This window comes from Gorilla gorilla, chromosome 6, assembly GCF_029281585.2.
Source record: "Gorilla gorilla gorilla isolate KB3781 chromosome 6, NHGRI_mGorGor1-v2.1_pri, whole genome shotgun sequence".
Classification (NCBI taxonomy): Eukaryota; Metazoa; Chordata; class Mammalia; order Primates; family Hominidae; genus Gorilla; species Gorilla gorilla.
Genome location: NC_073230.2, coordinates 101,339,458 through 101,355,426, shown reverse-complemented (window position 1 = coordinate 101,355,426; position 15,969 = coordinate 101,339,458). Strand labels below are relative to the sequence as shown.

General features: G+C 37.2%; 1 protein-coding gene across 6 annotated transcripts in view; it reads right to left on the bottom strand.

The window, feature by feature from the left end:
- ABCB4 (ATP binding cassette subfamily B member 4) overlaps positions 1-15,969 on the bottom strand; it is a 73,821-nt gene that overhangs the window by 41,956 nt on the left and 15,896 nt on the right. For 3 of the 6 annotated variants that reach the window (XM_063708648.1, XM_019030301.3, XM_063708650.1), the window contains exons 5-10: positions 10,530-10,587; positions 8,936-9,127; positions 7,620-7,791; positions 5,968-6,092; positions 3,034-3,205; positions 859-972 (exon numbers count right to left, since the gene is read on the bottom strand). In XM_063708648.1, the coding sequence (XP_063564718.1) occupies positions 859-972; positions 3,034-3,205; positions 5,968-6,092; positions 7,620-7,791; positions 8,936-9,127; positions 10,530-10,587 (833 nt within the window). Of the gene's footprint in view, positions 1-858; positions 973-3,033; positions 3,206-5,967; positions 6,093-7,619; positions 7,792-8,935; positions 9,128-10,529; positions 10,588-15,969 lie in introns of those variants that run through there. The other 3 variants (XM_063708651.1, XM_063708649.1, XM_063708652.1) reach the window with 2 other exon arrangements.

Below are 15,969 nucleotides of genomic sequence, written 5' to 3'. Positions count from 1 at the left end.
TTTCATATAATATTTCCCTTTAAGCTTTTGGCATATCCTCATAAATTTTCTAAATGGTCAGATATGCATATTTATACAAGTGCAATAACAAAAATATGCTATAATTGATATATATTATAGCCAAGTATTTCAGCATTTAGTGAAAATTAGCTCATTCCTAAATAATAAATGTAATAGATTGAATTGAGAAGATTGAATGGTTGATTATAGCAGTTATTTAGAAATAATGTAAACTTTTAATACAATCAGAAACTGAGCATTTTTCTCACGACTTGGATCAATGAAAAAGGAAATTGCTTAGATTAAATGATCAAATTTCACTTAGCTACCTTGCAATATTTGAATGCAGTGACTTACTTTTTTACGTCAAAACTTTTTCTTTTTCACTGTAGTCAGTTTATTTAATGTAGTTTATTTAAAATCATACCAAACATGCAGTGATAATTTTTTGGAGAGGGGGAACCCACAGCAAAATATACTGTCAATTTTGGTCCCACCGATAATTTATCTACCCCCCATCCCATATAGAAATCATAAGATTCTCAGTCTGGCTACAACATGAAAGTGAAAAAGATAAAAACTAGGAAGAGAAACGTCTTTGCTCTGCACTAGTGCAGATGTCCTTTTCCAAAATGAAATCAGTATTATTATATTATCTAAAGATACATTTAAAAAATAATAATAAGAGGTATTTTCTTTCATTTATTACTAACAGGTCATTCATTTCATATAATTAAATGTCACTTTAGTCAGTACAACTTATTCAATGTAGTTGATTCAAAAATATGCAAACTAAAGCCAGATTTAATTATACAAGCTCAAAGACTTCTTTTGGCACTAAAATAATAAATGACTTACATTATCAATAATATCAAAGATCACATATGCTGCTCCTCTTGCATTGGCAAAAGCATCAATACATGGGGCAGCCTGACCAACACTGAAAGCTCCAATTAGGATTGAAAAAAAAACCTGAGCAAAATAACATGAGGAAAACTTTAAGTCACATTCTGGCATTCATTATTATCTAAAATGTGATTTATATGTAACATACTACATAAAGGATTAAGTTTAGGTTTATCCTTTCCTTTTTTTTTTTGCAGAAGAGCAACATTTGCAAGGCTAATATAGCATTTTATTGCCTGAGTGGGTCTATTTTCTCAAACTACCTGTTGTTCTCCTGAATACATACAGAGTTAAAAAGATTTTTCAAACCTATTTCATTGACTCACTCACAAATGCCACCAGAAAGAAACATTTTCAATCAGTATTATTATTCCATCCTATATGATTTTCTCTAACTATGCATGGAATTACATAGATGGTTCAATATAAAACATGGCAGATTTTGGCCCCATGTAATGCTCCTAAAAAGCACCATGTCACATACATTTTTAAAGATTTTTAAAATAAAAAGTAACAGTTTGCACATCATAAAACATAAAATCACTCCAGTGTGCACTGGTTAGCAATTCCTTTACACAGTTATTCTGTACTGTAGCATACAACACTTAACACATTTCCCTTCACAGTATTTTTTCACTAGGAAAATGAATTGATATAAAGAAGCTCAGAATACAGCTTCAGGAATCCAGATTATTAGCATAACTTAACTGAGAAAAACATAAGTGAAGATAAATTATTTTTTTCTCTCAGGGCATGGTAAAACTTCTACATATAATTTGGCTTTTCTCAAAACACAGCAACACTTCATGTTACCCATAACTCAAATATCAGTTAAATATCTATCCCCCATCTGCAATACAGATAAGGACCAGTAAGAAAGAAAAATAATGTTGACCAAAATAGTTGCCATAAGGTTAATGCAATAGAGTCCCTGCCCTTTATGCAGAGGGCTTTGCTTGGGCTCCCTCTGGGGATAGCACTCTCAGCCGTACCGGATAGGTGTCATTATCCACATACTACAAATGAGGAAATTAAGGCCAGAGAGGACAAACTCATCACCAAAGGTGAACGGTTGTCAGGATTCAACCTCCCTTCTTGATAAAACATCAATAGTAAATGAGGAAGTGAAGAAAGGGTGGCAAGCTTCCAAACTGACTGCCAGAGAGAAGATGGAAGTGAGAAAAATTAGACTCAGCATTAATGAGGGCTCACCAAGTTGAACACCCACGACCTCTCAATGAAGTCTGAAGATACCACTGCATAAAGCATTCTGAAAATATTCACTTTCATAATGACCCCAAGTCATCATCAAAGGGCCAAATTATGCTCAGTATCCTCATTTTAGCAAGATAGGGAAGTACAGATGTTAAAAGATTTCTATTTAAATAGTTACATATTGTTCTGAGTCTCTGACATGAAAAGATGGTCACAAAATATTGGTAGTTCATAAATGTGGTTACAAAAAGATATACATAGTATGATCCCAGTTTTGAAAGAAAACAATGTGTATATATATATAGAAAATGACCTGGAAGATATATGCCAAAAATTATCATCAAGAGAATATAAATTATTAGATTGTAAGTAATTTTAATTTTAAAAATTCTGTATCCTAATCCTTTGTAAAATTAGTATATATTATTTTAACAATCATAAAATGAAGCTATCTTCATTTTGATAAATAAAAACAAACTAACATAACATCTCTTCTTGTATTTCAGAGAGCTGATTGTTTTAAGTGATATAAATGTAACATTTTCTTGTGCAATGACCTATTCGGTAATAATGATGCTTACTTTCTTATACAATAAAACTCAACGGCAGAGGGAGGATGGCTCCCATCCATATTTGTTTATTCCTAAATTCATCCCATTTTTATTTCCTTTTATACATTGTATATGTTTCACAAATGGTCTAACCACATGCTATTTTCTTATCCACACTCATAATTATGACTTGTATATACTAGAAAGTCAGCTCTGCCCACTGGACAGTGGAAAGGTTCACCAAAAACAAAAACCTATAATCATGTTCATCTTTCAAAAAGGAGCGATATCAAAGAAAAGAGAAGGTAGATGGAGAAATAAGATTTTCATATTCTTCATAAATGTTAGGAGAACTACTTACTGTCATTGCATTTCCAATAGTATATTCTTTTGATATGACTAGAGTGGATCCATACCAGAAGGCCAGTGCATATGATGCATATATTAACAGGAAGGCAATACCCATGGAAATGTTTGCTGAAATAGCTTTTTTAATTCCAATCTCTTTGGCATTTTCTAAATGTTTCTGATACCTACCAGAAAAATGAGAGGGAAAATGTTATAATTAAGAATAACAATCCATACTCCGAGTCACACTCGGCTCCTATATAGTTGGAGGTTTAAGTAACAAAGTCAGTCAAGGTAATGAACCCATGGTGAGACCCAGCTCTTTGGGAATTGAACTAATTCAGGATCAGCCAGGCCTAGAACAGATCCAAGCCTTCTCTTTACTGGCCCGGTTCCATTTCCCTTCATCCGTTCCAAGCCAACCAACATTCCTGTGGTTATTCCAGAATTGAGGGCTCACCCTGGGATATGGAAGAGCTTCTCCATCACCTTCACGGCAATATCACAAGTCAGGGTTAAGAGGGAATGAGAGAAACCAAGCCAAACCAGAATTGATTGTAAATGCCACTGGAACTCATAAACAGTTAGATTCTTAACTCTGGTCAATGTCTCTTCTCTGGAGAAAAGAAAATCGTCCCTCTATTGTCCACTGGGTGAGGGATGAAAATTTTACATGTTGTTGTACATAAACATAGGCTTCTCTCTTTGACTTTTTTAAAAATCAGGCTGACCTTCATCTGTCAAGCTAGATACAGGTTATAAGGTAGTCACTACTTATGGAATATGAGTTCTTATTCAATTTTTCCAGACTTTAGTTTCATATATGAAAAATGGATTTAATAATGCCTAATTTGCAAGATAATTGTGAGGTTGGTAGATAATTGTAGAAAGTAGTACAGTAGCTGGTTCATAGTTAGCAAGCCTGATCATTTCTCTTACTATTATATTAGTATCATTGTGTTCAACTTTTATCTCTTCCTGAGTTTTGCTCATTCTATTACTATCATATCTTTGAATCATAATTCAAATGCATTATTACTGGCTGCTGGCATTTTATATAAAGTTTAAAATATCTAGAATGATTCTGTTAAATTACAATTTTTTTCATCAAGTTAAATCAAATCTACTTTTCCATACTAGACCCAGAGGGTATGTAAAATTTAATTTGGGCTTCCTGAAATTTAAAGAAAAATCCAATGGGTATGCAATGACACTTCGAGGGGAAAATATCACACAAACTAGGATATTTTTCTTTGTGACAAAAAAAAGACAAAAAACAAAACACAGCAACACCAGTTTTAGTGTTGAACCAAATAAAACATGAGAATTCATTAGTCTTTTAAAAAACATATTCTGCCATCAGAAGGTTTGTCTTTTTTATTGCGTAAAGCACCCAGGTCTTCAGGGTGCTTTCCTCTGGTTGGGGGCTGCATTCATAGAGCACAGCTGCATCTCTGGGGGTAGCCAGCAGGCCACAGCTAGCGCTGTGATTTCTCCTGTGTGGCTGAGCCTCAAGGCGTGGCAGGAAGACTTGCGTCTGCCCAGTGTGACACACAGCTCCAGTGACAGCAGCGGACACACTGTAATTACCTTTGCTTAGGTGGCTCGCTTACCGGGGCTAATGGAGTGGCACAGATTACACTGACATCCTGAGGTCCAACTGAGGGTTAGTGTGGTCTGTGTGGACTAGTGTGTACAGGAAGCAGCAGTGAGAGAGAAAAAAGGAAGAGGTTAGAGGACCAGAAACATGTTGGCTTTGAAGAGGGATTAAGGAATAGAAAAGTAGAAAATTAAATGGGGGGAATAAGGGAAACTTTGTTTTTAATGCTAGAGAATTTCCAGAGAATTTTTATATCCAAGAGTTGTGAGTATCAAGAGTCCCATAGAATAGTCAAAGAAAATACTTTATATGGAATCATACTTCAACTACAGTAGGGGATATTGTTATTTAAATAAAACCCTAAGTAATTATTTTCATTTAAGTAGAGCAGAATAGCCTTTTTCATAGGTGTATTCTTATCCCCAAACTCATTGAGATATACACACTAAAGATGTATACACAGCTTTTCATATGTCAATCATGCCTTGATAATTTTTTCAGAGAAGAGTTTGCAACATGCCTCCAGATACTGGTCAATTTTCCAGGCTTATCCTGGATCATTAAAGTTGAAAGCCAGAGGCCTGGGTGGGAAGCCCTGCCTCATTGTTATGGAGGACCCACAAGGCCCTACAAAGAATTCTGGGCTATAACTAGGAAGTCAATATTTTCTCAGGTTTTTCTCTTCTATATTCCAGTTCATAGTCATTAAGGGAGTAAAATAAAATAAAAAATATTTTGATAAGTATTTTTAATATAATTATTTTCCTTTGTAAACCTACTTATTTTGTTTTTTGGAGGTTTTATTTATTTATTTTTTGGTTTTTAAAAAATTTTTACTCTTTTTTTGTGACAGAGGCTCACTCTATCATCCAGGCTGGAGTTCAGCTCACTGCACCCTTGACATTCTGGGCTCAAGGGATTCTCCTGCCTCAGCCTCCTGAGTAGCTGGGACCACAGGTGCACACCACCACACTCAGCTTATTAAAAAGAAAAAATTGTAGAGCCAGGGTCTTACTACATTGCCCAGGCTGGTCTTGAACTCCTGGATTCCAGCTACCCTCCTGCCTTGGCTTCCCAAAGGGCTAGCATATTTTGGTTTATGCATTTAAAAACAAGGGAGTCCATTTGTATTATCACATAGCCAAAAGAGTCCACGGAGCATAAAAGATTAAGAATCTTGCTTTAGAGTCTGACATTCAACTATAGCCATCAGTAAAGGGTGCTTATAATTTATGCGAGAAGCGTTAATATTAGGAAAGGGAAGGTAAAAAACACATACCACAAAAGAAGAAGCAACAAAATGTAAAAACACATTCCTTAAACCAGTGGCTAAAGAACCTTCCTGACCTTTCCAGCTCTTTGTTCTGGCCCCCGAAAGCTATCACAGTCCTGATGGCCCCCAGAGCCTCTTCTGCCACGGCACCTGCTTTTGCATAAGCAGCTAGTTCTTTGTCACTAAATGCCGAGAGTATCTGGACAGAAAAGAAACAGTGATCACTTTTGTATAGGGAGAAAAGTTTAAAGGCACTCTGGTCAACTCTTTAACCTACTTTTTCTTCCCAAACCCTCTCCTTTAACAAATATTAAAGTCACGTAGCAAATGCCAGTGTTCTGGATCCAATGGCTGCGTCCACATCCCTCAAAGGCTATATCTGACCCACCCTGGTGATAGGCTCCCCAAGAGTACTCAGGAAAAAAGAAAAACCACACATAATTCTCTAAATAGCACTCTTGGGAACACTGTCAAGTTCCACATCTACTGTTTTTCTTTGTTAGTTGTAAGGTAAAATAAAATAAAACTTTACTGCTTTGAAAGAATTTACCATTCTTAACTTTATTGTGTCACAATTTTTTTTTTTTTTTTGAGACGGAGTCTCACTCTGTTGCCCAGACTGGAGTGCAGTGGCACGATCTTGGCTCACTGTAACCTCCGCCTCCCGGTTTCAAGCGATTCTTCTGCCTCAGCCTCCCGAGTAGCTGGGACTACAAGTGCACGCCACCACGCCTGGCTAATTATTTGTATTTTTAGTAGAGACAGGGTTTCACTGTGTTAGCCAGGATGGTCTCAATCTCCTGACCTCGTGATCCACCCACTTTGGACTTGTGTCACAATTTTTAATTACTATAAAAACAATACTTCCAGACCTCCTCATGGGCATTCTGCTGAATAATAAGATAGCCAAACAAGATGTTTCAGGAGAAAAGCAAAGGAAGAATCAAAACAAAAGAGATACACGTAGTTCACTGTGTAAATCATCAATGCCAGGATGAGCAAAAATTGCCAGTAAAATTTCTCAACTCTGAAGGGTTGGCTAAAGCAGAATACATTTTGTGTATTTTATTGCCAGGCAAAACTGGCAGAGTGCCACTTAACCATCACAGGTAATGATTAAAATAAATAGAACAAATCCAAACTCTTATTTAAAATTTTTATGTTCATGCAATAATTTGAGGGAAATGTTATATTTTAAAGTTGCACTTCCTTAACTAAGGGTAATCGAAGTAAGAACTGTGAATTTTTTTTTTTTTTGAGATGAAGTCTCACTCTGTCACCCAAGCTGGAGTGAAGTGGCATGATCTGGGCTCACTGCGACCTCCACCTCCTGAGTTCAGCAATCCTCCTGTCTCAGCCTCCCGAGTAGCTGGGATTACAGTCATGCACCACCACGCAAGGCTAGTTTTTCATATTTTTAGTAGAGACAGAGTTTTGCCATGTTGTCCAGGCTGGTCTGGAACTCCTGACCTCAAGTGATTTATGCACCTTGGCCTCCCAAAGTGCTGGGATACAGGAATGAGTCACCACACCCAGCCTGTGACATTTTGAATTATGTTAAAAATTAATTTCCTTACGAAAGCATCATATTAACACCATGTTACTGGATGTAGTTTCAACTGACATTTAATGTAGACCTGCACAGGTACAAGTACGAGACTTCTACATATTAAAGATTACTGTGTGCAGGGGTTAACACACATAAAAAGGCCCAGCTTTCACATACCTTTGCCCAAACGGCTGCAGAGAGTCCCAGAATAGGGCTGATGGCCATTATCACAAGGGTGAGCTTCCATCCTCTGATGAATCCCACTATGAATCCTGCAAAAAACGTGGCTACTGCTTGAAAGAACATTCCAACCTTGTCACCAATTCCTTCACTGATTTTGGAGATGTCACTAAAAAAGATCACACCTAAGTGGTTACAGGCAGGAGGTTTCAGTTAGAAAGATGAAGTAGACATCCAACAAACACATAGACAAGTAAAATTTGTTCACTGACTGCAAGCCTCTTTCAGAGTCTTAGCCTCTTGAATAACATCTTCCCCACCTAAACACCGCACAAAGGAAGAAATTCAGGATTAATCAATGCTTCTAATAAGTTAGTATCATTAAGTTGATACGATTAAATGAGTCAATCCTATGAGAGAAGCATTAACATTTTGAGCATACAAATTTATCTGTTTAAAAGCAAGAATTAAGAAGAACATTGCAACAATAATAAGCAACAGTAATAGGGAAGTATTACTGCATTTCTTCTTATAGGGAAGTAATAGGGAAGAGATCTTTGCTTCTACTCTTGTCCCTATTCTCAACCAAGTCTATTCTCAACACAGCAGCCAGTGGGATGCTTTGAAAATGCAAGTCTGACCATGCTACTCCTCAGCTCAGAAACTTCCAGCGGCTGCCATTTCACTGGGTGAAAGCTGAAGTCTTTGTGGAGGTTTACAAGGCCCTAAATGTCTTGCTCTTCCCTTTTATTTATTTATTTATTTTTGGACTTATTTGCTCAGGATGCCCTTGCCAGGACTCTCAGTCAGGAAAGTTTATCATCTATCTCCCTCTACTGGAATGTAAGCACCAAAAGGACAGAGATCTGTGCTTTGTTCACTGATACATTACGAACACACAGAATGGTACTTCGCACATGAAACACCCTCAAATATTTGTTGAATAAGTGAAGAGTCGACAATTACTAAAGCAAGTCTCTTTGTAAATTAATTCAATCATCTATTCATTGATTCAACCATCTTTACTGACAGTCTAGCACCTGTCAGGTCCTGCAGTAGAAAGTTCCATGAGAAATAAACAGGTATAAGATGTGAGTTCAGTCCTCAAATAAACCTACTATGCACCTTGGGGGAAAGCCAACATGCAATGGCATAGGCTATAGATGCTGCTAGACATGGCTGCCAGATGATCGATTTCTAATATAGATCAGATGCTCAATCTAGTAACATTTGTCATTTAAAATCTTTCCTTGACATATTTTCACACAGTAATTAATTTCTATATGAAAGTGTGACATTAACAATGTACCTACTCTGTTAGCCGCGTATTGAGTTCAGTGGTGTCGTTGATGTCAAACCATCCTATTTCCTGTCGTAGAATAGCATGAAAAAACTTCTGCCTAATTTTCCTGATCTGTCGACCAGCTGCCAAAGTCCAAAATGAAACTTGTATATAGGCAGCAACAAGAACTCCAGCACCCAATCCTGAGTAGTAATATGCATATCTGAAAAAAAAGGGAAAGGTTCTATTAAATACCTTCTCTTTTCTTTTTTCTTTTCTTTTCTTTTCTGAGACTGAGTCTCACTCTGTCACCCAGGCTGGAGTGCAGTGGCACCATCTCAGCTCACTGCAACCTCCGCCTCCTGGATTCAAGTGATTCTCCTGCCTCAGCCTCCTGAGTAGCTGGGATTACAGGCATGCACCACCATACCCGGCTAATTTTCGTATTTTTAGTGGAGATGGGGTTTCACCATGTTGGCCAGGCTGGTCTCGAACTCCTGACCTCAGGTGATCTGCTCACCTCTGCCTCCCAAAGTGCTGGGATTATAGCATGAGCCACCGCCCCCACCCTACCATCCTTTATTCATCTCTTTCAGGAGAAATTTTCAGAACTGGAAATTAATCAATTTACTAAACTTATAACAAAAACTGTATAGGACATTATAACAAACAGACATTACATTTTTCTTTTTTTAAATTATAAAGTGATGAGCTCCATGATGGCAAATCTATTTACTTGAACTGTTAGCCAAAGAAAATGGATAAATTTTTGTTGTTAACTGCAAAAAAGTTAATGATTTGTTTTTAACTGATATTGATAACTTGTGGATACAATTTAACTCCTCTTTAATAATTATATTCTAGACTTGTATATCTTATTGTACTGAAAACTTCACACTATTTACATATTGCAAATATAGTAATAAGCAGATTGAACATGTGAAATCGCCCTTTCCATATTGATTTTTCTGCATTCTTTATAAAAAGAACCAAAAAACTTTGTTCCTATTTGTCAGAATTTGAAATATTTTAAAAAAAGATATGATAAAATGTCATGAATTCAAACGAATTTGGAATGAAGGGTTTACCAAATTAGTAGAAAGTTAGTATTTTTAAAAATAATAAGTACATGTCAATACTTTCACATTTTTATTATCTAATTTTACAAACTGCTTCCAGATAGACACCTTTCAGGCCTTTTAGCATACAGACAGCACTCGTTACAATCAGCAACACTGCTATGCAGACATACAAACATCATGCTTACAGGCTTTAGAGATTTCTATTGAGAAACTAGAAGGAGGAGAAAATGCCATAAATGACATTATTGGATCAAATGACAAAATTGGAATATAGATGTTATATTAGATAAAAGTACTGAAATTTACTGAAGCTAATAGCTGTACTGTGATTATGTAAGAAAATATCGTTATTCTTAGGAGTCACACTGCAGTACAGGGCCATGATGTGTGCATCTTACTTTAAATTGGGCTTTGGGAGCAAAAATGATAACAGTAGGTGAATCTGGGTAAAGAGTACACGTTATTTGTATATTCTTATAACTCTGTAACTGGAAATTATCTTCAAATGAAACTTTTAAAAAGTAGACCATATATATGAGTTACCTAGTCATTTCTTCTTCCAGAATTTTGCCTGGATTTAGCAGCGACATGGAAAAGTTCACTAAATTAAAAAATAAAATAAAACATGTTAAAAGATCAAACTATTAATAGGCATTGCCAGGTTTTAAAAAATCTGTTAATAATTTAAATGTACGAAAGCTAGAAGATGCTATTGTTAAGTTTCTCTTTAAAAAACACTTTTCTTTGCACACTTAAGTGCATTCTTTTCACTTTACTCAAGTAAAGAGCCCAAGGGTTTAGGCACTGGACATTAAGGGCCAAGAAAGGGGAAGATAAGCCCTCCCAGGTCTTTCCCCCATCCTGGTGGTCTCAGCCTTTAGCAAAGCAGCCTTCTAAGGAGGCACAGAAGAGCCACTGAAGAGACAAGGAAGCCACAAAACACACAGAAGACAGAGGAGGGAATAAGAAATATTTAAAACAGAAAACACAGGATTTAAGAGGCATTTTTTTTTTTTTGGTGGCTCAAAGTACTTTATAGATACTTCAATAAATTTTATTTTTATATCTGTGTGTTTTTTCTTTACATGTCTCATATGACATAAGTAAGGGAAAGGCTAAGTTACATCCATCGCAAAGGAGGAAAAACTAGACAGGGAAGATAACTTAGTTGCTCAAAGGCATGTCAGTGATCACTGGCAATTAGTGAACATCCTGCATTCCACCTCTTGTTTACCAGCACTGCTGTATTCTAGTATTTTTTGAAGCAGTATTAATTGGAAAGAAATCTATTGTCTATTAATTTGAGCTAATTTGATAAAATGTCAATGTATCTTTCCTGATTTCCATGTTTTAATAATAGCTAATGTTTATTGAGCATTTATTAAATACCAGGCACTGCTCTGAATACTTTAGGTGTGTTAATTCATTTAATTATCTTATGAGGTGAGACTATTTTACAAACCCCATTTTATAGAATAGGAAATGCAGGCACAGATAAATAAAGTAACTTACTCAATGTCATACAGCTAGTAAGTGGCAGAGCTGAAAGTCAGCCCAGGCAATTTGGCCTATGCTCGTAACACTATACTATACTGATTTATTCATGTGACAATGACTTATTTTTACTTTTTAGAAAACACAAATGAAAAAATAAGAAACAGCCTACATCTACTGCATTCACAAAATAATAGGATAAAATATCACCACAGCATTGTTGAGAAAACACATCAGGGTACATATTTCTCATTTTCCATGGTCCTAGGAGAGAAATTGGTCTCTTTGTTCCTTTGCCATGTGTAAATAGCCCAGGGGTCATGTTTTCGTGGTGCTGTGTATCCTCCTTATCTTTTTCCAAAGAAAGATAAGGTCGAAACTTATTTAAAACTCAAACTACTGTCAGGATCAATTACCAGGCATCTGGCCCCAACTGCAGCATCATCTTTCCCCCAGGATTATAATTTCTACTGATGTTCACAGTCAAATTTCCGATTATTAATCTAGCTCTTTATAAGCTATCAGAACCTTGAAGATTCATACCCTATTTTACTTTTCATCTTATCAGTTCATTTCTGTGTGTTCATTTCCATCCTGAAGTTTTAAATAGGGCAAATTGGAAGAGTATTTGGAACTAGAGGCAGGCAAGCTATTCTAAAGCTGTGGCATTTGTAAAAATCATTGTGGTTTTTTCATTTCCCTGAACTGAAAAATTGGGTGAAATCTTAAATAAGTTTTTCCTCTCTTTCAACACCTACCTCAAACTTTTAAATTCTCTCAGTAAGGATACTGATATGGTTTGGATGTTTGTTCCCTCCAAATCTCACGTTGAAATGTGATCCTCAGTGTTGGAGGTGGGGCCTGATGGGAGGTGTTTGGGTCAAGGGGACAGATCCCACATGAATGGCTTGGTGCCCTCCCTGAGATAATGAGCGAGTTCTCACTCAGTTCATGTGACAGCTGGTTGTTAAAGAGAGCCTGGCCTCTCCCTCCTGCTCCCTCTCTCTCCATGTGACACATCTGCTCCCCATTCACCTTCCCTCACTGAGTAAAAGCTTCCTGAGGCTTCGCCAGAAGCCCCAAACAGATGTGGGTACCATACTTTTACAGCCTGCTGAACCATGAGCCAAATAAACATATTTTCTTCATAAATTACCCAGTCTCAGGTATTCCTTCCTAGCAACACAAAATGGACTAACACAGATACCAACTCAAATTGACTCTCCCTCCTAGGAAAGAATCTATGAGCGTTCCAGATTGGACCCGCTCCTTTCTCAGAGTCCCAAGAATGGAAATCTAGTGCTGGGTTAGTAACCTGAGGAGCTCCAGAGTCCCCGGGGAAACTCAGAGTTTCTGCTGCCTGGGACAAAGGTGAACTAAATGTATGTTGGTGTGTTGCCTGAAAAGTCACGGCCTGCTAGATCTGAAAAGAGCCTACTCCTGGTCTTGTCAGATGCTACCTATTCTGCTTCAGTCTCATAAACGATATCTACATGGTCATTTGGCTTGGTGGTACTTAATGCTGTCTGTGCATTAGAATTACATGGGGAGCTTAAGAATTACAGATGGTCAGGCTCCACTCAAGCCCAATGCAGCCAGAATCTCTGGTTGAGTCCAGAGCATCACATTTTTATAAAGTGCCCCCTGCCAGGCCCGGTGGCTCACACCTATAATTACAGCACTTTGGGAGGCTGAGGCGGGAGGATCACTTGAGGCCAGGAGTTTGAGACCAGCCTGGGCAACGTGGTGAAATCCACCTTTACAAAAAGTTGGCCGGGCATGGTGGCAGGTGCCTGTAGTCCCAGCTACTCAGGAGACTGAAGCAGGAGGATTACTTGAGCCCAGGAGCTCAAGGCTGGAGTGAGCTATGATCACTTCACTGCACTCTAGCCTGGGCAACAGAGCAAGACCCTGTCTCAAAAAAGAAAAAGTACCCTGGTTGATTCTAATATGCCAGGATGGAGAACTTACACCCCAGTCCACCTGAATGCCTCCTGTAGTAAGGAACTGGGGAACTCCTGAAGCTGCCTGTTCATTTTAGAGAGAACCTATATAACCTATCCATTTTACAGATGAAGAGACAGAGTGGGTTGTTTCCTTTCCAAGTTCTTATAGCTAGTTTCTCCCAATATTTATTGATCATTTACTATGTTCCAGACACTTTACACAAATCATCTCACTTAATTCTATCAGTAAACTGATGCTTACCTCTCAAAGGTGAGAACAGTAAGGATTATAGAGGTTAAGAGACTTGCTCATGGTCACACAGCTTATGGGTGAAGGGTCTGAATAAGCAGTGTATACATTAAGGATTAGATAGGGAAACATAGTCTTCATTTTCACTTTTGAGTCTCAAAGTAAATCAATGTCTGCCTTGCCTGATTCTGCCCAAGACTTCTTTTTTTTTTCAAAGGGGAAGAAAGAGAGGTATCCATCACCTCAAGCATCTCTCCTTTCTTTGTGTTACAAACAATCCAATTATATGCTTTTAGTTATTTTTAAATGTTGCCTAGGACTTCTTTTAACACATAGAACTATTCATTATAAAATAAAGAGCTGGTGTTTGTTCAGGCACCCTAGGCACTATGGACAGTTATGAAGATATCTTGGGGGCTCAAAATGGCATTTTTCCCCTCAACCAAGAGGCAATGCAAGGACAATCAGGGTGCAGCTATTTCCCCGCAGAATTTTCTAGACTATTATAGTCACAGAGACAGCATAAAAGATATCAAGTCCTTGATACTCTGCAGAAAAACTGTTTTCTCCAACTCTGTCCTTAATGTTTTGGATGCAGAATGTTGTGTGCATACTTTCTGCACAACTGACTCATTGTGAGGGAACAACCCTGTCATGGAGTGGCTTTATTCTGTTGACAAGGACGAGCTTTGCTCACAATAAGTCATTGTCAGACCCTCTTGTAATATAAACCTTTTTTTCTTCTAACATGCCTTTCTCATTTGGCTCCTATTAAGTCTGGTTGTCCAAGCATCCAACAATTCTAAAGAATAGACTAAGTAAACATCTCTATAAGCTGGAACCTCAGCTAAGTACCTCACTCTATCTGTTCCCAACCCCCCATGATTTTTGTTAAACTCTACAACTCTCAACACATCAATAAGCAGTCTGGATTTAGACTGAGTATCCTTTAAAGATTTCATTGTCTTCTAAGAGGTATGAGAATATTATTTTTACAAATGACCAAAGAGTGGATGCTGGAAATTCATAACATTTGAGGAACTTTCCATTCTAAATACTCCACAGCATCCAGTAAGCCTAATGAGAAACATGGCTACAGGGTACCAAGCGTCATAACAGGAGTGTTTATAATTTGGAGGCTACCAAAACAAAGTTGGCAACTCTCACGAGTTTATCTCTGTGTCAACCACAGTTCTGTAAGTGACTTGCTTGTGCCATTCCCCGGAGAGACCTTGAATTTGGCACCTCTCTGCCATGTCCAGCTTAAAGCCATTCAGTTTCATAATTAGGCACAAGTTTAAAAAAAAAAAAAAAAAAGCAAACTGCTCCAAATAAGAAAGTTGGGAATTATTCTGGTATTAGTAAAAACAAAAACAGAACTAATAAAATTGGTCCAAAAGAGAAATGATGTGTGATAAGTGAATTGCATTGCTTTAATCTGACTTTAAAAATTTTAATTGTGATAAAATACCTTACATAAAGTTTACCATGTTAACTATTTTTAAGTGTACAGTTCAGTACTGTTAAGTATATTCACACTGTTGTCCAGCCAACCTCCAGAACTTTTTCATCTTGCAAAATTGAAATTCTATACCCGTTAAACAACAGCTCCCCACTGCTCCTCCCCACAACCCCTATTAACCACCATTCCACTTGCGTTCTTATGAATTTTACTCTAGATACCTCATAAAAGTAGAATCGAACAGTATTTATCTTTTTTTGAGTGGCTCATTTCATTTAGCGTCATGTCCTCAAGGTTCATCTATGACGTAGCATGTGTCAGAAGTTATTTCCCTTCAAAAGGCTGAATAATATTCCATTGTATGTATCTACCATATCTTATGTTTCCATTCATCTGTTAATCTGATTTTTTTAACCCTGTGTAGAAGCCATTTAAAATTTTTTTTTTTACTTTAAATTTATTTTTTCTTGGTAAAGGTGTATACATCAACAGTTACAAGTGAGAATACAGGGAGACATCACACCCACCCATTTTCAAAGCCACTCACTTTCTCTCCCTAGAAGTAATCATCAGTTTCTCTACATTATTTCACAGATATTTTATGGACATATAAGTGCTTCGCTGGAAGGCTAATGTGAGTCACCAAGAGATAATATCTGCGACACTTGAAAAGAGGTGCTAGACCATACATGAACAGATAAAGTTGGGTCTTATTCCACAAAAATATTCCATTGGTGCTCTGATAAATGGTGCTTTATGGTTTGAAGATCAGGAAATGTGAAACCCAAAGATAATTTCAAAGTAGGGGCAGTGGAGATATGGTGCTGACAA